This window comes from Protopterus annectens, chromosome 7.part1 (genome assembly GCF_019279795.1).
Source record: "Protopterus annectens isolate FY-2018-M chromosome 7.part1, PAN1.0, whole genome shotgun sequence".
Taxonomy (NCBI): Eukaryota; Metazoa; Chordata; order Ceratodontiformes; family Protopteridae; genus Protopterus; species Protopterus annectens.
Genome location: NC_056740.1, coordinates 481862924 through 481887924, shown reverse-complemented (window position 1 = coordinate 481887924; position 25001 = coordinate 481862924). Strand labels below are relative to the sequence as shown.

Genomic DNA, 25001 nt, shown 5'->3' with positions numbered 1-25001 from the left:
GGGACATGATGATTAGTGATCAGCAGTATGGTTTCATGCCAGGAAAGAGCACTACAGATGCAATGTTTGCTCTGAGGGTGTTGATGGAAAAGTACAGAGAAGGTCAGAAGGAGTTGCATTGTCTTTGTGGACTTAGAGAAAGCATATGACAGGGTGCTTAGAGAGGAGTTGTGGTATTGTATGAGGACGTCGGGAGTGTCAGAGAAGTATGTAAGAGTGGTACAGGATATGTACGAGGGTAGTGTGACAGCGGTGAGGTCTGCGGTGGGAGTGACAGATGCGTATAAGGTGGAGGTGGGATTACATCAAGGATCAGCTCTGAGCCCTTTCTTATTTGCAATGGTGATGGACAGGTTGAAAGATGAGATCAGACAGGAGTCCCCATGGACTATGATGTTTGCGGATGACATTGTGATTTGCAGTGAGACTAGGGAACAGGTTGAGGAAACCCTGGAGAGGTGCAGATATGGTCTAGAGAGAAGAGGAATGAAAGTCAGCAGGACTAAGACAGAATATATGTGTGTGAATGAGAGGGAGGATAGAGGAATGGTGAGGATGCAGGGAGAAGTGTTGGCAAAGGTGGATGAGTTTAAATACTTGGAATCAACAGTTCAGAGTAATGGTGAGTGTAGAAGAGAGGTGAAGAACAGAGTTCAGGCAGGGTGGAGTGGGTGGAAAAGAATGTCAGGAGTGATTTATAGCAGACGGGTAAAAGTAAGAGTGAAAGGGAAGGTCTACAAGATGGTAGTGAGACCAGCTATGGCATATGGGTTGGAGACAGTGATACTCACGAAAAGAAAGGGGTCAGAGCTAGAGGTGGCAGAGTTAAAGATGTTAAGATTTGCAGTGGGTCTGATGAGGATGTACAGTATTAGAAATGAGTATATAAGAGGGTCAGCTCAGGTTGGATGGTTTAGAGACAAAGACAAAGAGGTGAGATTGGCTTGGTTTGGACATGTGCTGAGAAGGGATGTTGAGTATATTGTGAGAGGGATGCTAAGGATGGAGCTGCCAGGTAAGAGGAAAAGAGGAAGGTTTAAGATAAGGTTTATGGATGTGGTGAAAGAGGACATGCAGCTGGTTGGTGTGATAGAGCAAGATGCAGAGGACAGAAAGAAATGGAAGCAGATGATCCGCTGTAGTGACCCCTAATGGGAGCAGCCAACAGAAAAAGAAGACATATATCTTCCAATTGTTTCTTTGTGAATTGCTTATCCAGTCTCTCTTCCCAATCCTTTCTAACTTTCTCTGATTGATTCTTACAGTTATCATGCAATACTTTGTATGCTGTACTACTTATTCCTTTTTCAATGGCTGCTTCTATTCTAGATTCTGCTAAAAGCTCTACCAGTGCTAGTCTTTTACTTAAGGTCCTCCTATTTCTTTCTCTTTGCCTATATACTGATATAAATCCTTGATAGGAAAGGCAATCTCTAGCCTACAGTCCAAATAAATTCTTGGCCTCGTCCCATTCTGTTACCTCTCCTTGTCTAATTATTTGCTCCCAATACCTTAGTTCTTTTGCCAGTTGTCTCCAATGAATTCCGTCCTCCGCTCGCCTATTGTCTATATCCATAATTGCAGTCATCCCTCTCAGCAGAATCTCCTTTCTCCATTCGCGTGTTGGCTTAGATCTTAGAATACTTTTGCTACTTTATGAATATAGTATTCTGTATGGTTATTGTTATTCTCCTTAAGGATCTGCATCCAAAATCCCAGTCTCACCTTGTTTTTTGAGCTTCACCCCTGTTTCATCATCATCTTTTTCCACTCTGAATTGTAGGTTTCTGCTTGTTCCATATATATATATATATATATATATATAGGAGCCTTAACTGTGTAGCTCTGAAATATCCCTTCAAATCGGGTAATCCCAAACTGCCTTGCACTATTGGAGAAACAGCTTATCCCACGTGACTCTTGCCATCTTCCCCTCCCAGATAAAACCCTTTAGTTCAGTTTTGGGTTTTTTAAATTATTTAGGAAGGTAAAACTCTATACTTTGCCTCAGCTGAAGCCTTACTGCTACCCTGGGACCTGAAATAGTAGCAGGGTGATAGATACTTATAGCTGCATCCTGTATTTAGGGATTAAATAGTCATATCCTTTACATAATACTGTGATTGAGCTATTAAGTTGTCCTCACTGTTCACTCAATTTCCACTTGAATTGAGTTGACTGTAACTGCTGAAAGATAGCTGATTAATTTTAACTGTTTTGTTGAATCTGGCTACTGCGTTCTAACAGTAATGGGCCTACTTTACTTCATAGGCTCTGTTTCAAGCTTATATTTGGCATCTTACATTGGCTTATCTTAATTCAATATCAAAGTATTGCTGCAGTGGTACAGATATTTGAGTTGGTATGTACTTTAGGGAATTGCTCCTGTGCTGTTGACCTTTGCACTGCTGTTTTTTAGCCTGTTGTTGATCCTGTTATTGATGCTGTTGACCTTTGCATTGCTGTTTTTAGCCTGTTGTTGATCCTGTTATTGATGCTGTTGACCTTTGCATTGCTGTTTTTAGCCTGTTGTTGATCCTGTTATTGATGCTGTTGACATTTGCATTGCTGTTTTTTAGCCTGTTGTTGATGCTGTTGACCTTTGCATTGCTGTTTTTTAGCCTGTTGTTGATCCTGTTATTGATGCTGTTGACCTTTGCATTGCTGTTTTTAGCCTGTTGTTGATCCTGTTATTGATGCTGTTGACCTTTGCATTGCTGTTTTTAGCCTGTTGTTGATCCTGTTATTGATGCTGTTGACCTTTGCATTGCTGTTTTTAGCCTGTTGTTGATCCTGTTATTGATGCTGTTGACCTTTGCATTGCTGTTTTTTAGCCTGTTGTTGATCCTGTTATTGATGCTGTTGACCTTTGCATTGCTGTTTTTAGCCTGTTGTTGATCCTGTTATTGATGCTGTTGACCTTTGCATTGCTGTTTTTTAGCCTGTTGTTGATCCTGTTATTGATGCTGTTGACCTTTGCATTGCTGTTTTTTAGCCTGTTGTTGATCCTGTTATTGATGCTGTTGACCTTTGCACTGCTGTTTTTACCCTGTTGTTGATCCTGTTATTGATGCTGTTGACCTCTGCATTGCTGTTTTTAGCCTGTTGTTGATCCTGTTATTGATGCTGTTGACCTTTGTATTGCTGTTTTGTAGCCTGATGTTGATCCTGTTATTGATGCTGTTGACCTTTGTATTGCTGTTTTGTAGCATGATGTTGATCCTGTTATTGATGCTGTTGACCTTTGCATTGCTGTTTTTAGCTTGTTGTTGATCCTGTTATTGATGCTGTTGACCTTTGCATTGCTGTTTTGTAGCCTGATGTTGATCCTGTTATTGATGCTGTTGACCGTTGCATTTCTGTTTTGTAGCCTGTTGTTGATCCTGTTATTGATGCTGTTGACCTTTGCATTGCTGTTTTGTAGCCTGTTGTTGATCCTGTCATTGATGCTGTTGACCTTTGCATTGCTGTTTTTAGCTTGTTGTTGATCCTGTTATTGATGCTGTTGACCTTTGCATTGCTGTTTTGTAGCCTGTTGTTGATCCTGTTATTGATGCTGTTGACCTTTGCATTGCTGTTTTTAGCCTGTTGTTGATCCTGTTATTGATGCTGTTGACCTTTGCATTGCTGTTTTTAGCCTGTTGTTGATCCTGTTATTGATGCTGTTGACCTTTGCATTGCTGTTTTTTAGCCTGTTGTTGATCCTGTTATTGATGCTGTTGACCTTTGCATTGCTGTTTTTAGCCTGTTGTTGATCCTGTTATTGATGCTGTTGACCTTTGCATTGCTGTTTTTAGCCTGTTGTTGATCCTGTTATTGATGCTGTTGACCTTTGCATTGCTGTTTTTAGCCTGTTGTTGATCCTTTTATTGATGCTGTTGACCTTTGCATTGCTGTTTTTTAGCCTGTTGTTGATCCTGTTATTGATGCCGTTGACCTTTGCATTGCTGGTTTTTAGCCTGTTGTTGATTCTGTTATTGATGCTGTTGACCTTTGCATTGCTGTTTTTAGCCTGTTGTTGATCCTGTTATTGATGCTTTCTTTTAATACAAAAGATTTTGACCTATTATATGATGTTATCTCCTCCTAGTGCTGATTATTAATATCTGAACAAGTTTTTTTTTGTTCTATTAAGTCTGTACTGCTAATGTAATGTTTCCCTTGTTTTACCCAGTGTTATTTTAACCTTCTCCTCCCTTATTTCTATTTTTCCCCAGCTGTGCTAACCTACTATACTCACTTTATCCACTCCCGGCTATACCCTATTGGACTCAAAAGAACAGCAATATCCACCTACCTATACCTGCCTGGGTAGCTCCTCACCTGGGGTATCTAACCACCCTTGTACTAAAAGCCTAAGATTGTAATTATTATTTTCCTTCCTATACTTTAAGTATATACTAGTCCACTACACTTCCTAGGTGTACTAGTTAAACTGCCATATCTGCCAGCAGCCATACCCCCCTGTCTACTACTGTTGCTCTCCCTGCCTGTATCTAAGACATTGTATCAACCTTTATTCTTATACCCCTCTAACCTCTCCCTTCTCCATTACTTTTCCTTTTATTTGCATCTAACTGCTAAGATCTCCTTACTGGGTACTTACAGACTTTGGCCACGAGATGGCAGTCTTTACCCTCCTCTAATTTTCTCTTTGTCACCCTTCCCACCTCATACTTTAAACTTTTCAGGCTTGTTGCACTTTTCTCCTTTTACTAACCTTGCACCCAACTCTCCACTGTCCTTATAAACCCTTTATCTAACCCTCCTCTCCGCCTGCACTACTCCTAGGTTAACCATTCCTCACCCTGGTTTCCCCTCTCTCTGTTTATATTTCCCCCTTCCTCACACTCACAACATCTGCCTTTCTACTTACTGACTTCTGTTCTTACCTTCTACCTTACTGATTGTTTTTTCTCACTGCTTTTACCTTACTTTGGTCTGCCCGCTCCATTCATCCTTTGGGCTCACTCCGCTCCCCTACCCTACCCCCAATTCCCACCCACCCCAGTGCTCCTAGACTTATACCTCAAAAAACCCTCCCCTAATCTTTCATAGCCTATCACTAACCTTCTCATCACTATGCCACTCCCCTAGTTCTATCTTTCCTAATTAGCCTTAATTACATCTCACAATAACCACTCCCTTACCTATCCTAACCATCCTCTATACTAGCTACTTCCCACATCCACCTCCTTCACTACCTCTACTAATTTTCTTATTGACTACTTTAAACCCTGCTTTACCTCGTGTCTCATTCACTTTCATTTCTTCCACCTCTCCTCACTTTCAAGCTATCCACACCTCAAATTTACTCACTACCATGACACCAACACACAAAACTATGTTTGCACACACACTACTCTTAACTACAGTAATAGTCTCTCTTACTATACCTTATTCACTCACCTTCTTTGAAAATCTTACTCTATCTAAACAAAACCATCATTTCCAACACACTTCTCCATCTTCATTCATCTATACCCCTAACCACAGCAACATAACCAGTACCTCTAATTATATTCTACCAAAATATCATAGAACTACCCACATTACTTATTTCACTATTAAAAAGAATTTTAATAATTTCCACAAAATCTTTAAATTTCTATACTATAACCAACATCACCTCCTCCTAGACGGTGATATTCATCCAAACCCTGGTCCCAATAATGACAAAAGCAATAACCTTGATAATGCAACTTTACCCAACACTCCTACAACAGTTAAAGGACTTAACTCCCTCCTAATAGCTCACCTGAATATTAGAAGTGTTAACAATAAAATTTCCCACCTACATGCACTCCTTGATTTGCACTCATTTGATATTCTATGTCTCACAGAAACCTGGCTAAAACCATCTACTCTAAACCATGAAATTACCCCCCCCCCAGGATATAATATCCTTAGATGTGACTGTATAAACAAAAAAGGTGGAGGTATAGCCATTGTCTACAAATCTAATCTCCAAGTTTCCCCCTGTAATGTGCTTCCATCATTAGACAACAAATCTGAAGCACTGTCTATCAAACTCCAAATCTATCTACCTAATTTGTATGTATCTACCCCCTGGTAACAATACTAATACTCTTGAAAACATACTTAGTTACCTATCTAACCAACTACCCCAGGAGACCATTGTACTGGGTGACTTCAACATAGACTGGTTCACCTGCAGTACCCAGAACCCTACTAAACATATTAATCTCTTTGGATTCTCTCAATTAATAACTACTCCCACTAGAATCCACAAACCTAGCAGGAAAGAAACTACTCTTGACTGGATCCTTATCAACTACCACTCTAATACTTATACTCCAGGTACCCTCCCTGATAACATCAGCGACCATATGCTTACCTATATTTCTAGACAAAAACTTCATATTTCAACAACTCATAATCTCAAAACTTCCCGCTCAAAAAAAAACTTTAACCCAGATAGCTTCCTAAATGAATTGCTAGCATGTAACTGGTCACCTCTAACCCATCTTGATGAGGCTGTTACCTACTTCAACACTAACTTTCTTCAAATTCTGGACTACCATGCACCTTATTGCACTATGAGAATAAGAACAGTAACTGCTCCATGGGTAACTAAACAAACAAAGCAAAATATGCTCCTCAGAAATAAAATCTGGGCCAAATGGAGAGCTACCAAATGTCCATCTGATCACCTCCTCTTTAAACAGTTAAGAAATGCTACCAGAAAAGATACTCTTAAGGACAAAAAGGACTACTACCTTCACCTCCAACAATCCAGTGAACATACCCCACAAAAATTTTGGTCAGGGATAAACAAACTTCTTCAGCCAGGACACCCTACTACTCCTGTCCCATCAGGTTTCAACCATAATAATTCCAACCAAATCCCTGATGCCTTTAACAACTACTTTACAGAAGCCATACAAACCCTAGCCAATTCTTTACCTCCCTCTTCTACTTCCCTACCAAATACTTCCAATTCTTCAACTCCTACCTTTCACCTACAACCTGTTAGTATATCTCTTATCTACAAGCTACTTAAAAAACTGAAACCTTGTACCCCATCAGCTGACCATCTCCCATCAGAATACCTACAAACTGCTGCAAAAGCTATATGCTACCCCATATCTATCCTTATTAATAGAACTATTTCTGAAGGTAAAATTCCTACCATCTGGAAAGTATCCCATATCATCCCTGTTCATAAAGGTGGATCCTCTACTGAGCTCTCTAACTTTCGCCCTATTGCCTTACTCTTCTCATTATCTAAAATAATGGAAAAATGTATTCACAAACAACTACTTAACCACCTACTACAAAATAACCTACTAGCAAACTGCCAACATGGCTTTAGACCATTCCACAGTACTACAACTGCCCTTCTATCCTTCACTGACTCTATAAATACAAATCGGAACAATAACTCCTTCTCCTCTGCACTATTTATTGACTTGTCAAAAGCCTTTGACATGGTCAACCATAACTTACTTCTAAACAAACTAAATTCCTATTCTCTTAATCCCCAAGCATTACAATGGTTTAGGAGTTACCTTCAAAATAGACAACAAGCAGTACTTTGGAATAACAATCTATCATCATTACTTCCCGTAAATATTGGAGTCCCACAAGGCTCTATCTTAGGTCCCCTTCTTTTTTCCTTATTTATCAATGACCTACACTTGAACACACTCCAAGCCACCTGCATTCAATATGCAGATGACTCAACCTTAATCTGTACTGCTAGAAATCTAGCCTCCCTCCTGTCACTTACCTAAACTGTATTCCAAAATGTTGAAAACTGGTTTATGCAACACTGCCTCCTCCTTAATCCCAAAAAAACAAAACTACTACTTTTTACTCCAACTCATAAATCACCCAATCCATTCTTTACCATTACCTCTAACAATGCCACCAACATAACCCCAGATACTATCACCCGGCTACTAGGAGTTACAATTGACAATCGGCTTAACTATGATGGCCATATTAACTCCACCATAAAGTCTGTTAACAAAAAACTAGGTACTCTCTATAGAATTAAACCATTCCTTATCCCTTCAGCCAGGAAAACTATTGCCCAAACCCACTTCATTTCTACCCTCTTCTACGCCTCTGCCATATATACTAACTTATCAAAAAACAACCTCTCCAAACTTTCTCACTGTTATAATAACATAGCTAGATTCATCACATGCTCTCCCTTTAAAATTCACCACTGCCTTAACCTCAGACAACTAGGATGGCTAGAAATACAGAACCATATACTCAGTAAACAGTTACTTATTACTCATAAGATCCTGCACTACCCCAATAATACCCCTATCCTCACTGATCTGATTTCACCATATAAAAATCTAGCTACACTACGTTCTGCCAGTAAACTTCTGGTATCCTCAATCAAATCTAACAAAAAAGCTGGTGAGTCTCTTTTCTCTAATACTACAGGTAAAAACTGGAATCTGCTCCCTACTGAACTATCTACCCTAGCTTATACTTCTCTATTCAAAAAACATAACAAAGAACATCTTAAAACTCAGTGGCTCTGTCCTTGTGCTAACCCAGACTGAAATCCTCTGCCCCTCCTGCTCAAATCCCTTTCCCCTCACACTAACCTAAGCCTCCAAACCTACTTTTTTCCTCATTATTTATATTAAAAGTAAAATTACAACGATCTTACTCTGTTTTGTGTTTTGAACAAGTGTTTCTTATTTTATATTTAGTTAACCTTTAGTACAATGGCTATAGTCCATAATTATATTACTATTTTTCATTTAACCAATGCCACCTTTGTACTGTATTTTTTATATACATGTCCTTTTATATACTGTTAACTTTGTTACTGTTCATGTTTGGAGCTTTTCTACCCGGGCCTCTACTGAAAATGGACATATATCCAGTTAGACTAGCCCAGTCAACAAATGTAAAATAAATAAAATAAAATAAATAAAATAATAATTGCTATCCACAGCTTCTTCTTTGCTTGATAAAAGTATGCCTGACCTGTGTATAAACTAAAGGGACTGAAAATATTTTAACTGCTTGTATCTTGCAATCCATATCTATATAACAGAGCTTCCAGTTTCTCAGTTTTTGTATTATCTTTTTAGTGTTTTCCCACATAGCCACAACAGAATCCTTTTTAATCCATACTCCTAAGTACTTCATTTTATCATATCCCCATAAATATGGATATTGTTGAACAAATTCATGTGTGGGTACATAATTTACAGCTATTGCCTTTGTTTTAGCTTCATTAATTATGTATCTTGAAAATATTTGAAACAGTCTCAAAATGTTTCACATCACTGAAATGTCCTTTTCTAGTTTTATCAGGTATAAAATATCATCTGCAAATAGAGCCAGCTTTTCTTAACTACCATACTAATTATATCCTTGAATTTCTGAGTCCCTTATTTTTGTTACTACTGGTTCTAAATATAAATCAAATAACAAAGGGGAAAGAGGACACCTCTGCCAGGTTCCTGTGCTCAAATAGAAATTATCAGAGAGGAACCCACCCACTTTAATTTTCACTTCTAATCCCTCATATATCCTCCTAATCAACCTTCTAATTTTATCAGGGAATGCAAATGCTTTCATTGCTCTGTTCATAAACTCCCAGCTTACTCTGTCAAATGCTTTTTCTGCAGCAAGACCCACCAGCAACAGTGGCATTTTCTTATGTTCTGCTTCCCTCCGGATCATCAATGTTCTTTTAATGTTGTCAAATGCTTGCCTCCCTCCACAAAACCCCACTGATCCATATCTATCCATTTTGGCATCACATTTGCCATTCTTTTATCCATTATAGACATAAACACTTTATACTCATGGTTTAGGATTGAAATGGGCCTGTATGAAGCTGGATCTGATGTGACTTTACCATCTTTAGGTATTACAGCCACCACCACTTTCTGCCATGATGTAGATATTTATCCTCCTCTTAAATCTGCTAAACAAAATCTTCCAGATCTTAATTAGTTTTTTTTTTCCCTCACAGCTTCCAAACTTCCACAGGAATACCATCTGTTCCTGGGGACTTTCCCCATGGATTGTTTATACATCACAATTTTTATCTCATCTCCTCCTATCCTGTTAGTAATTGGGCCTTGTCTACCTCTAACCTTAACATATTTAATTCTTCCATAAGCATTTCCATTTGTAACTTTTCTTGATTTCCATATTTCTCTGCTTTACACAGACTTTCATAAACTTTCCAAAATACTTCTAGTACTTGTATAGGATCTCTTGTTACCTTCCTTGTTATATGCTCCCTTAGCTTGGTGACAGCCCTTTCTACTTTCTGTTACCTAAATCGCTGTGCTAAAAGTTTTTGTGCTGTGGAGTATTTACCAACAAAAAAAAAAAAACAGTTACTTTTATCAAAAAAACACTTCCTTAACTACAACCTTTCTATACTCATGCATATTATTGAGTTAATCCCTTATTTTCTGTTTAGCATTCTGCAGTTGCTCCTCTTCTTGTTCTGTGAGATTCCCTCCTATTCTGCAATATGATTTGTCAGTCCCTCTAAATAATTCTTGTTACTTATTAACCATATCTCTCTTTCTTTTATTTCCACCCTATTTTAAACTCCAGTTTAATTTTATCTCACCCCGTAGCTTATTCCAATCCCCATCTATAATTAATATTCCCTGCTGAAAGCTGATTATTTCTCCCAGAATTTTTTAAGCTCTATTATAGGTTTTAGGTGGAATATAAATACACGCCAGTGTAATCCTCCTCCCTTGCCAGTAGATTCTTAGTACTGCAAATCTACCATTATTGTCTTTTTTATCCTCTTCTATCACTATTGAAGCTCCTCTTGCAATTAATATAAGTACTCCTTTTTTCCTTTGTCCCAGGTATTCTGCTGAATAGCCTTCCTGAATACCTTTCGTTATCAAATTCACATGTCCAGTTCTTTCCAAACACATCTCCTGTAGCATAGCTATTTGCACTCTACATTTTTTAATATAGTTCACTACTCTTTCTTTTTTGTATATATCTGTTGGACCATTAACATTTAAAGATAATACAGACAGCGTCATTATGTTAAAAAGTTATTATTCCTACCTTTTATGTGTAACAGCTTTTTTGTTAAGTATCTAATTCCAGCTTTTGTGTTAACATGCATACATTGAGGTTTGACAAGTTGATCATTTATACAATTGTTTATTGTCATATCCATTTGAGCCGATGTCACATCTTACAAAACATTTTGTTTTATTAGAAGCCCTCAAAAAATACACCCCTAAAACCTATTAACTTAATACTAACACACAAAAATATCTGTAAATACTGAAGGTTTACCTTCTAATAGGAACAATTGTCCCAAACTGACAGCCCCACTGACTTTGGTTAGCCTAAAAGGAAGTTTATCCATGCTAAGACGCATTGTACAGCCTGTGTTTATACGAAGTGCTGTCTGGTTTTGTCTTATATTTATTGCTCTCCCAGAATGGGAAAACACTTGAATGCTTTCAGAAAACATTATCTCCTAGCCATTAAAAAAAGCCATTGAAAGAAAAGAAGAATTCATTTTTATTGCTCTCTATCAGATTGTCTCCATGGAGACATGAGAATCAAATAGTGAGTTGATTCTACAAGGATTTATTTATTTGCTAGAGGAAAGCTTTATTATATTCAATTTTCTTTGTATTTATTTGCTTTCTGTTAAAACTTGTTACCAGATCAAAGGCCTTAATCCAGACATTCCCCTAAGCAAGAATGAGAAAAAACACATCAAATTTTCTTGTATCTCTTTTGACCAGACCTTTCTTCCTTTTCTATGTTATCATGCCTACATTGCTTAAAACTGAACAAAAAGAAAGTAAAAAGAAGGAAAAAGAAACAGGGGCACCCATTTGTTTTAGCATCCCCTTTAGACTTGAAGATAACTGAAAAGGCTTCACATTATAGCATGCAGATTATATCATGCATTATAAAATACTACTGTTAAGAACAAAATTTTGTTTTTCTTACAGTTAACTCTCTCCTTCCTCTTCCCCTCTCCTAAGTGTTCTTCCAAACATTAGTGACATGAAGTAGGGCATATGCTTCAGAGTTCCCTACAAGTTTAACAAAGTCGAAAAAGGACAATATTTCTAGCTTTCATTGTTCTGTCATGTTTCATAAATATAATCAATGCTTTGTAATCCTACATTGATTTGTCACTTTCTGAGATGCTGATTTTATTTTATCTCCCAAATCCAGCCTCTGCTTCATTTCCAATGTACACACCAGTCTTTTAGTCAACTCTTGTGCTTTTTTCTCTCTCTCAAGCATTTTCCTTTGAAACATTGGAAAAGGTTTCACTGGCACAGTATCTCTGTGGTCTTTATTACCAGAAGAACAACAAGAAGAATATCCTTCACAGCTCACTTTTTGTTGGACAACCTTTTGAATTTCCTCCTTAGCATGTTCTGTATCAAAAAATGATTTTGTCCCTCCAAAAAAGAATATTCTGAAGATAGCTGGTACAGCAAGTTGAATATCACACCTGCTTCTTGACATTCCCTGAATAGTGGAATAAATGTACTCATCTTCCGCCTGATCTACAGTGAGTAATCATTTTCCATAAACACTCTGCTTTCTTCCACTTTTAGTATTTTGTCCTTCTGCCACAGTGTTGTCAGAATCAACTCCTTCTGCTGGTAGGATTGCATCTTCACTATTAAAAGTGTAGGTTGCTTTCTCATGGCCAGGTTTGGAGCATGCACATGATGTGCCCTTTCAATTAACAGCTCCTGCCATGGAATACCAGTCCAGTTGCTCATTTCTACTTTTATAAAATTAATACGGTCTGTTCCTTCAGCTTCTCTGCTACAGCTAAAAATCTCAGGTTTTCCCTACATGCTCTGGCCTCTAGTTCTATTAATTTTTGAAACATCTCTTCCTGAATATACAGAACCAATGGATATTGCCAACATCCTGGCAGATAGGTTCAGTGCTAACTTTACCCCTCTGTCATCCCCTAAAGGGCCCATCTCTATACCAGAAGAATGCAAAGTTCCTGTAATCATGGCAGCACAGGTAAAAAAACACACTATCCAAAGCCAAGAACACAGCATCCATGGGACCTGACAACATCCCAGGCTGTGTTTTACATGAACTACAGAACGAACTGGCACCCCACCTAAGTACCATGTTCAATCATAGCCTCACCTCAGGCTATGTGCCCACTGAATGGCGCACAGCGACAGTTATCCCACTTCACAAAGGGGGAGCCACCACAGACCCTGGAAACTACCACCCCATTAGCCTAACAAGCCTGGTCTGCAAGGCTATGGAGCGTATCATCATGGAACCTATAAACAATGACATTGGTAATCTCCAAACTCAGGACCCCACCCAGTTCGGGTTTGTAAAAGGCAGATCATGTCTCCTAAACCTGATAGACTTCTTTGAAGCAGTCACCAAAGCTGTAGATGAGGGTAAGGTGGTTCACACAGCCTATCTAGATCTCGCCAAGGCTTTTGACACCATTCCCCACTCTGGAATTATAGATAAACTCACTAAACTAGGTATAAATCCCTGTGTCACAAGATGGGTTGCCAACTGGCTCACTGACAGAACCACACTGTGAAAGTAGCAGACTCCAAATCCAGATTCAGACCAGTGACAAGTGGAGTACCACAGGGTTCAGTCCTGGGTCTTGTCCTGTTTGGTATCTACTTCTCTGAAGTACAGGCCAACACAGAAGGTCTTTGGCTAATGAAGTTCGCAGATGACTGCAAACTAGGAGCCATAATCAAAACTCCAAAAGATGTGGACATCCTACAAAAGGGCCTTGCTGAGACAGATGCCTGGTGTCAAAGCCAAGGCCTCAAGCTCAATGCCAAAAAGTGCATTGTCATTCCTTTTGGTAAAAACTCAGTACCCATGAACCACCACATAGGTGGTAGTCTACTTAACACTGAAAGTGTGATAAGAGACCTTGGGACACAGGTGGACAGTAGTCTCTCCTTTGATAATCACATTGCCACAGTAGTCAGGAAATCCTTCTATGTGGCACACCTCATCACAAAAGGTTTCTCATCCAGGAAAAAAGAGGTCATTGTTTCCCTCTACTCAGCACTCATTAGACCCATTATAGAGTACAATGCCCCTTTTGGTATGTACCTCACAAGACATCTACAACAACTGGAAAGGCCACAGAAATACCTCACAAAGAGGATTACTGGCCTCAAAGAGATGCCCTATGCAGACTATCTCAAAAAACTGCAGCTTTACTCCATTGCATATCACCTACTCAGAGGTGAGCTCTGCCTAACACACAAAGCTATGTCAAACCCAGACCTTTTAGACATGCTCCACTTAAAGAAATCCCAATCCCTATGAGCTACATGCTCTAGGGACCTAAACCTCATCACCACAATAAACAGAACATGCTGGAGGGATAGATTCCTGTCCCAGAGACTTCCCATACTCTGGAACAAACTACCTATCTATATCAAACAAAGCTCCTCATTAGCACTGTTCAAGAAAAATCTTGATGATTGGATGGGAGATAGGAAATTCACCCCGGGGATCACTTCTGTGGCTCTGCTCGACAGTGGCACAAGAAAATAATTTTCTTGGGTGGCGAAAGCCAGGGTACCTTTGGCTAGGCTTATATAGGCCCTAGGGCCAATAGACTAGTATCTACCTATGAACAGTTCCATATTCAGCCAGCCTTGTCTGAATTTCGAACTCTGATTATTGCAATTTTATCACTTCATCTGACTATCTGTTTAAGGCTTCTTCTATTTTTTATAGCCTTTTGTTATTTGAGTTGATATACTCCATCAGTGTTTCATTTTTTTAACCAGCTCTGAGTACATTTGACTATTTTTTTCTGTCTAGGTTACTGGAAGTCATGTCTAGCACCAAAGCTGGAACTTGCACTGCTTTTTGTAGAACAGCTGCAGAATTCTTCCCAGTCAGTGTTTTTTCCTCACCTTTTCTGATTGATTTTCTTTCAGGTTCTCTGAATTTCATTTTTGCTGGCATCCAGGCAGGGCACTTGCTAGCCATTTTACTGAAATTCACCCAAAGATACAAGTTTACTGGCTCTTTCTTCTGAGTTTCTGTTTTCACATTGGGAGAGCTAAAATTAAGCTGTTACTCAAAGTGCAGCCATCTTGGAAGTCCCAGTTTAGATTTGCATTATCTGTATTTCATATGCCTTCACTTTAAATGTTTGTGGCACACTCTGCTGGGATGCTTCAGCAGGGAATCTTTAATGTGAGTTCCCAAGACTGCCTGCTTTATTAGATGTCTTTCAGTGTTATAAGTAACTCGGATATTCAGACATAGCAAGGAAGGCTGTTGAGGAAGGTATTAAAATTTCAAACTCACTATATAGCTTCCTTTCTGTTGTACGGTCTTCTGTGTTCTGCAAGTCTCTTACTCCATTGGATTTGCCTGGAGTCAGTTATGTGTTAGTCTGTGATCTCCTGTAGGACTGAAACTCATTCTGTTATAACTTGTTGGAGTGAAAAATATCATGCTTTGCATTATATATTTAGAAAATGTGAAGGCCTAATCCTCTTCCATGTTAGCACTACATCAATTGGTTGACACCAAGTTAATTCAGTTGGCATCAAGTTTTGCTTCACAATATCATACATGTCTGCTTGTTGTCTTAGGGAGTATTTGAACCTCTGATACATGTACCTGAGTGTTAAGAGTTTAGGAGGAGCCTTTCTGTGATTGTGGAAACCACTGTGAGATTTTGTTTACAGAAAAGCCTGCATTCTGTAATACTTCTAATAGTATGTAGTTTAACTGACAGGTCTTAAATGTACATATTTCTTACAGTGAATATGATTTTTTTTTTCTTTCTACAGGATGAAGATGTTGAGCAGTATCTCTCAAACAGACTGCATTCGCTTGATTTGCTTCCCCCAGAATGAAGTCTCCCATCAGTCCTTCTCAAATTAAAATAAATTTGGAAAAAAAAGCTTACGGATCTGTGCAGTTATATGAAACCTGCAGTTGTTTATTTCAGTAAAGATGAAAAAGAGACATAAAGTACAAAACATTTTATAAATTCTAAAGTTATTTTTGAAATGATTGAACAAATTAGTTGAGTTATCAAAACACGTGGACTTTTTCTTTTGAATATCCAGTCAGCAGGCACACGCACACACACACACACACACACACACACACACACACACACACACACACACACACACACACACACACACACACACACACACACACACACACACTTGCAGCAGAGGTTTGCCAGAAAATCACTCTCCTACAAAACAAGTGCTGCAATAAAAGTCTCAAAAGAAATAACTTAATGATCTCCTTCTCTGTAAAGATAAAAACACAGGTAAACATTTTGCAGAGAGATTCAATCAATCCGTGTGCAATGTTCCTTCATCAAGTGTCTTTAGAAGCAACAAGGTAGAAGCTCCTTCTTAGTAAAGCAGTCTGTCATCTTCTTTTTTGTTGTTGTTCAACTGACCACAGGATATTGCAAAATCTTATGGTTTGACTTTTTTTTTTATGTCATTGATTTCCAGGTGAAACATTTTAATTGCTTCAACCAGAAATTAATTAGCTGTGACACAGGTTATCTGAATGTTGTAAGGCCTTGGGTCACCATTTTTAAGTTTAGAATAGAGAGTCGTTAGAAAAAGTACATTGTTGAGGCTACTTGACACGCAAGGGTACCATGTACCACTCTTCTAATTCTGTAGGACTGCCAGAAAAGGGGTGAGAATTGTTCTGTTTTTCCATCAGAAAAATCAAACACATGGTCACAAAAGGAGATACTGCCAGTCCAGCTATCTAGAATTTTGTAAATAAATATATGTCATTTGTGAATATTAACATGATTCTTATACGATATTTGTGTTACAAATGTATTAGAACTGTATGTCATGTGTATATCAAACTACTGGTATAGAAGTGTGTGTTGAAAAAGGTTGTTAAGTACAGAGCTTTAAAAATTTATCCACAGTATACCCTACTGGAACAGAACAGACACGTACATACACTATTGTAACTGTTTAGATGTATATATTTTAAAAGAGGAAACTGTAATACAGAAGGTTAACTTGCAAATCTTCAGAAAAATAGTTGAAATTAAATTACTTTATAGCCACGCCATAAAAAAGGATGTTATCTTTCGGTTTCAGTGCAATAACAGACACAATGTCCAAAACTAGAGCTTCACTGTATTGTCCTGGAAGATGTTTTTATTGTTTTATGACTTCCAGGATCTGCCTTAGATCTAAGAAAAGCCCTTGTTTATGTATTTTCACAGGTAGATGCTAAATGCTACCAGCTGCATCAGTGGGAGTTTTACCTGGGACAGCACCAGATGACAAGAAGTGATGTCATCCTGCAAGTTTTCCCAGCAGTAATATTTAAGATATTAAGAACTCTCTGAGAGAGTCTGAGTATTCTGTATTTTAATTTGACCTGATAACATCAGCTGGAAGACCCAGTCACCACATCTGCCTTTCATGCTCTGTAAGTTAACTAGGATATAGTAATTCTCTAGATATTGTCAGGAATATAGCAAAGCTTAATTTAGATGTTTTTCTTTATTTATCTGAGACTGTCCTGCAATGTTGTTTTAAATATTTCCTGTGATTTTGAACTCTGATGTCACTGTGAATATATATTTAGTACTGTCTTGTTCTTTTATTATTTATTATTAAATATATGTAAACCTTTCATTGTGGCTGATCTATCTAGAGATATTTAAGTTTTAAGAGTACTTGCATATTTATTTGGTGATACTGTGGGCCAGTCCTAATAGCCTTGCTCTTGGTCAAACTAGCATTTGTATTGATAGTAACATTACACAGTAAGATTGGTCACTCTTTGTTAAGGGCCTTAAAGTAGCTATTAAAGAGTTGGCTGGTGGCAGTTATAACTACCTTACAGTCTGGGCAGAAGGGAATATGGCTAGTAAACCTGTGCCAGCCTTTCCCACGAGTGTGTGTGTGTGTGTGTGTGTGTGTGTGTGTGTGTGTGTGTGTGTGTGTGTGTGTGTGTAAATCATACCTCAAAGTGTGTGTGTGTGTGTGTCAGCTACTTGGGCAGGAACACGAAGCACTGGTTGGACAGAGAGGGTGCTGGGGGTCTTAGCTTGGGCACTCAGCTGAGATATCAACCCTATAGCTCTTCCATTGGGCAGTCTTACTGGGGATCTGGAGAAAGAGGGAGAAACCAGCCCTGGACAGACTGTGGTCTCTGTGTGCTCTTAATGGAAATTGCACTTGATGTAGAGAGCTGTATCTGGAAATACTGTGCGTGTGTACCTGTCATCCTCCCAATGTCCGCCCCCCTCCCACTGTTGCCAGTGGTGAGAATTGAGGCTCCTTGATAAACTGGGCCAGTGCTGGGGTGTCACCCCCCCAATGAAGAGAGACTAGAAAAGCAATTTATAAGAGAACAATGGCTCCCAAGTATGCAGGAAAGTCCAGAAGATTTAGGATCTTTGCTTGGAAGTGTTTGCATGGGTATATTTATACCCACAAAAAACAAGTAATCTCCGTGGTATCCCCAAAGTCTCAAAACAACCCACTAAAGTGTAGTGGGTCTAAAAACAAAACAGTGTAAGAAACTTCTCTGTGTGGAAGATTTTCAGTCCATATATTTCTAGTTAATCACTGTATATTAATCAGATCAGACAATAGTAGTAGAAGTAGTGAACGTAAACTCATCAAGTCAAAAAGTAATAATAGAAAATAATAGAAAATATATAATTCTACAGTATTACTAAGTATTCGAAAGTAATCCAAGCAAGGCAGGCCATCTGTTTCCAGTCGAAAATCCTTTATTAAGTACACAGACAAGCGATCCAAGTAAAACAAAAATAGAGTAATAATTTCCTCACAAGCTTTCTAAATATATATATATACTTTTTATCAGGCATGGGAGTGGTTTATTGTGCTGTAAAACAAAGTGTTATTGGTACACATGTTAAATTCACATCCCTCCCCCCATCAGTGTGACATTCGAGCTGGTCCTGCCCTACCTAGTAGCTGTCATAATAATATATAGCCCTAATGTACTTTAATGGTACATCTTATTTAACCAAATTATTAAGTAGATTATTAAGTCTGTGATTTTATCCAAGGCAATATACTACATGGCTGGAAATATATCAACCTTAGTTCATTTTGCGATCAAAAATTATATATAAATATATACATATACATTTTGCATGTAAAAATCAGTTTCTATTTTCATAACCTATTGTTAACAAAGATCACTTTCATCCTTCTAGACTTCTTCAGGTCTGTGTACAAGAACCATAAAAACCTATATAATTGTATAATTAGTTAGTATTGTTATTACCATCATTTTGAATAAAGTGGAAAAAAGAGAACCAGAAAAAAATAAGACAAAATGTATGTATGATGATGGAAACAAAATATACACTTAAATTTCAAATGATTTACAATGGTATTTAAAACCAATTTGTAGAAAAAAAATAATAATAAAATAAAATACAGTTAGTTATGTAAACAATGTGGCAATTTTCTAAGTTCCAGTGCACTTTTAATTGAACAGTAGTAGTTTAGTCCAGGCTTTCTAAAAGAGTTCAGTTTTAATTGCCACATGAGTTCATGTTTCTCCAGAATATTCGGGATGTCTCCTTCAAGATCACCCATGTCTATGTGATCCAGGATCTGGAACTTAAAACCTGTGTGTCTTTTATGAAGAGAAATGTGTTTGGCTAGTGCATTATTTTTACATCCAGAGCAGATTTCTGACAGATGACATGAAATCCTTCGCTTGAGTTTATTTACAGTCTTGCCCACATAGAATGCATCACATTCATTGCACTGTATTTTTATACCCCAAGCAGACTTCAAAGACTTTTTCCTCATGTAGTGAGCAAATGTTGGAGGTGAGATGTAAAAGAAAGAGGTAACTAGGAACATACATTTTGGAAGTGTAGTAAGTTGGCAGATTTTAAATATTCCCTACAGAGTACTCTGTTAGAAATATTGGTTGAGCAAATGGCAGTAACTAAGAAAATAATTTTTTTGAGTTGAGACGCACACAAGATCTGAACTGCCTAGACGTTGCAAGGCTTTATTAAGTTTAATTCTGCTGGCTGCCAAAAAAGCAATTAATAGAAAATGGAATTTAAGTACCTTTATCTGCACTTTTTTTTTTCAAAAAAATACAGTATTTAAATTGATTTTAACTGTGTTGCAGGAATATTAACTGAACTGGAAGTTAGTCAGTGTTTGCTGAATTTTGTTATTTGCTAGTAATTACAGGTGTGGGGGTAGCCACATTCTTTGATTTCCTGTCCTTGCCTATTTAAGTGGTACAGTGTGAAATATTTTCTGCTTAAAAACCTCAGCTTTGGCCGGCTAAGAACTTGCTGTATTCAACTGGACGTATAAGAGAATTTAAGTACCTTTATCTGCACTTTTTTTTCAAAAAATACAGTATTTAAATTGATTTTAACTGTGTTGCAGGAATATTAACTGAACTGGAAGTTAGTCAGTGTTTGCTGAATTTTGTTATTTGCTAGTAATTACAGGTGTGGGGTAGCCACATTCTTTGATTTCCTGTCCTTGCCTATTTAAGTGGTACAGTGTGAAATATTTTCTGCTTAAAAACCTCAGCTTTGACTGGCTAAGAACTTGCTGTATTCAACTGGACGTATAAGAGAATTTAAGTACCTTTATCTGCACTTTTTTTCAAAAAATACAGTATTTAAATTGATTTTAACTGTGTTGCAGGAATATTAACTGAACTGGAAGTTAGTCAGTGTTTGCTGAATTTTGTTATTTGCTAGTAATTACAGGTGTGGGGTAGCCACATTCTTTGATTTCCTGTCCTTGCCTATTTAAGTGGTACAGTGTGAAATATTTTCTGCTTAAAACCTCAGCTTTGGCCAGCTAAGAACTTGCTGTATTCAACTGGACGTATAAGAGAATTTAAGTACCTTTATCTGCACTTTTTTTTTCAAAAATTCAGTATTTAAATTGATTTTAACTGTGTTGCAGGAATATTAACTGAACTGGAAGTTAGTCAGTGTTTGCTGAATTTTGTTATTTGCTAGTAATTACAGGTGTGGGGGTAGCCACATTCTTTGATTTCCTGTCCTTGCCTATTTAAGTGGTACAGTGTGAAATATTTTCTGCTTAAAAACCTCAGCTTTGGCCGGCTAAGTACTTGCTGTATTAAACTGGACGTATAAGAGAATTTAAGTACTTTTATCTGCACTTTTTTTCAAAAAAATACAGTATTTAAATTGATTTTAACTGTGTTGCAGGAATATTAACTGAACTGGAAGTTTTGACTCTGCTCTTCAGTTAGTCCCACCCACCCTCCGTGTTTTTGTTTTGTTTTTGGTGTTAATCTTAGTGGCCTTGAAACTGCCCGCCCCTCTTGTAAATTTGTGTTTGGATACTCCTTCTGGGCCCATCTCATTTGCTCACTCAACTGAGTGCAGTGAGATCATATTCTGATTTCAGGCACTCCTACTGTGTACAAAGAGAGCATCTGGGAAACAGAAAAAAAATGTAAGCTTGTTTCCTGCCTTTCCTGTTCAGTGGTATAGACTATTTGTAGGCTTCTGAGCCCCCAAACCGTTCTGTGTTGGAGGGAAGCCTTCTAGCTTAGTTTTTTTTTTCTTATAACTAGCCAGTTTTCTAGTTTCAGCACTTAAATCTGTTTCTTTGATCTCAGCACTTGTTCAGAAAAAAAAAATGTTCATCTGCTTTTACTGTACTTGTGTTTCTACCTACTTTATTTTACTTTTGCATCATCTTAAAAGTACACAATTGTATTTATTACTGCTTGGTGTAACTCATTCTAAGCCTTTTGGTTTAAACACTTGGGCTTCGGACCAGTTGTTTTGCACTGAGAGGGTTTGTGGTCTGCACTGTAGTGGCAGAACAGGTAGCTTACATCCTTCTAGGTTGGGAACTGCTGATTGAGGGCTCAGTCTCTGTTATTCTAAAAGTGTATTAATTCTGGTTTAAGCACTTGGGCTTTCAGGCCAGTTATTTTACATTAAGAGGGTTCGTGGTCTGCATTCTTGTGGGAGGAGAGGCTGGACTCTGCCCTTCTGAGCTGGGAATTTCTGGTTAAAGGCTTATAGTGCATGCATATCTGAACTGCTTCTTACTGAAGTTGGTGCCTTGTTTGCTGTGGCATAGACTGGATTCGGGCCTGCTGGATCTAGCTTTGTTTGTGTAACTTGAGCACTAATCCAGGCATTCTCTAAAGTATTCAATTGTATTTATTACTGCTTGGTAGTAACTTGATTAAAGTGTAGCTATCATTCTAAGTCTTTTGGATTAAGCACTTGGGCTTCAGACCAGTTGTTTTACATTAGGAAGGTTTGTGGCATGCACTGTGGTGGCAGGACAGGTAGCTTTCATCCTTCTAAGTTGGGAACTGCTGATTGAGAGCCCAGTGTCTGTTATTCTTAAAGTGTATTAGTTCTGGTTTAAGCACTTGGGCTTCAGGCCAGTTATTTTACATTAAGAAGGTTCATGGTCTGCACTCTTGTGGGAGAAGAGGCTGGACTCTGCCCTTCTGAGCTGGGAATTTCTGGTTAAAGGTTTATAGTGCCTGAATATTTGAACTGTATCTTACTGAAATTGGTACACCTTGTTTGCTGTAGCATAGACTAGATCCAGGCCTGCTGAATCTAGCTTTGTTTATATGCTTGTTGTTTGTTTGCTTGTTATTTCCCTGGAACGCTAATTCCACCTAATACACGACTTCTCAGCACTTCTGTGGATCACTAGTGATATCTGCATTGCTTACTGTACTTATTTCCTTGTCTCACTTGAAAGAAAGTTACTGTTTGTCGTTTTTGCATTTAAGTTACCTGTAACACATTGCACTTAAGTTACCTGGCACTTGCTCACTAAAGCAATTATATAAGTCAGCACTAAAAATTAAAAGCACTACACCCTCACTCCCCACTGGCCCTTGTTTTCAATTATTAAGGAATTCCCAATATTATTCTAGCATGTCCAAAGGTCAGTTGTCAATCTCCTCTCCGGTCCAGCTGGTGAATCTGGGAATCTTGAGGCAATGTTACAACTGCCTCATGTACACAGACAACCCTCTCCTCCTCCCAACAAATTCCAACACATGTGAGAGATGCAACCATATAGCCAAACTGGAGGCTAAGCTCTCTCAACTCAGTACTGACATAACCAGGCAGGAGGAGAAGGAAACCACACTCACTACAATTCCAGTCTCACATAGACCTACCACAACAGCAAACCAAACACATAATCACACAAAAACATACCCGGAGGCTCTAAATAAAGATCTGCCTAAGCAGCAGAGACCTCCAAAGCAGACACCCAAGCAACCGCTACCCCAAAACAAAACACGTGCAACACATATCTCACAAAGCCAGTGTGCCGAACAGTCACAGCCCTTAAGACTAAACAACACACCTGATACCCTTGTAATAGGTGACTCTATCTGAACAAGGAGAGAGTCACGGTGAGCAGCCTGTCGGGTGTTAGGATCCGCCACATAACACAAGCACTCAGGTCACTCCAAGGCAAGTACAAATATGACACAGTCATTGTCCATGCTGGTGTGAATGACCTGAGACATACCTCCCTGGACTACATGAAAAGAGACATAAAGGAGCTCTCTGAGCATGTAGCCCAGGCTGGTATGACCCTGACCTTCAGTAGCATCTTACCCTCACCAAGAATGATGCCACAATATGAAGACAAGATGATCAATTTCAACAATTGGCTTAAGTACTGGTGTCATTCAAAGGGGATCCAATGCCTGTCAGCTTGGGATGATATGCTCGACAAGCCACGATGCTTCGCTAGGGACGGCTTGCACCTGTCACCCCTGGGCTTTCGGATATTGGCAAAGGCTCTTGCTACCCCATAGTGCCTTTTTTTAGGCAAGGCTCAAAAGACAAACCCACCTCCATAGGTATCACAAGTGATAAGAAACTAAGAGTAATGCTACTCAACGCCAGAAGTCTAAACCTCAAGATGCATGCACTCGAAACTCTCCTTAGCATGGAGAACATCGATATCTGTGCAGTAACAGAAACCTGGTTCAGGGCTCCCGAGAGCACCCCAGCACTACCAGGTTATACCTCATACCATGCTTTTCGGCCCCAAAACTTGGACCGAACCACAAAAGGAGGGGGAGTATCGATATTCATCAAAGATACCCACACCTCCAGGTTGGTGGCAAAGCACGAAGCATCAGAGACTATCCATGTGCAACTAACAGTGGGTAAAACTGCCTTCCAGTTTATAGCCTGCTACAGACCACCCTCCCAAACCCAGGAACCCCACTTGGCCTTCCTGAGAACACTGGAAAATATGAAGGTCTCTCCAAACACCATTATATTGGGCAACTTCAACTACCCAAACATAGACTGGGAGCATTACTCTAGCTCCAACACCCTAGCCCAAAGGTTCCTAGAATTTATAAACTCAAATGCTATGGAACAACTTGTTACCACTCCCACAACAGGGGAAAACATACTGGACCTGATCATCACCAACATGGGGACTCTATGCTCCAGACCAGAAGTGTATCCCTCACTGGTAAGATCAGACCATAAACTAATCTCACTGGATATTCACATCCCGACCCCACCCCCTGCCCAGAAAACCACAGTGAAAAACTTCTCTAAAGCAAATTTCACACTCCTCAAAACCGAGGTGGAATCCTTCAAAGCCCCGGGCCTGTGGAAAATATGGCCCAGACCACAGAATCCTTTATAAATACATTCTATGAACACCTTCAGGAATGCATGGATCATGCGATCCCAAATAAAACCAAGACCCAATCCTCCAAAGGCAGACGTCCTGTCTGGTGGACCCCAGCCATAAACAAACTATACAATAGAAGGAGGAAGCTACTAAATGATAGAGCAAAATCCCAAAAAGGGAAGGTATCACTGATCAGTATTAGCAAAAAACTACGGGCACTCATAAAATTGTCTAAGGCCAGCTTCGAGAGAAAAATTGCACAGGACACTAAGGCTAATCACAAGGCTTTCTTTGGTTATGTTAGGA

General features: G+C 38.7%; 1 protein-coding gene across 1 annotated transcript in view; it reads left to right on the top strand.

The window, feature by feature from the left end:
• Positions 1 to 16118, top strand: part of LOC122807549 (CTD small phosphatase-like protein 2-A) — an 86724-nt gene extending 70606 nt beyond the window's left edge. The window contains exon 5 of the mRNA XM_044078466.1: positions 15816 to 16118. Coding sequence (XP_043934401.1) covers positions 15816 to 15881 — 66 coding nt within the window. The 3' untranslated portion in view covers positions 15882 to 16118. The remainder of the gene's footprint in view (positions 1 to 15815) is intronic.
• The last annotated feature ends 8883 nt before the right edge of the window (positions 16119 to 25001 follow it).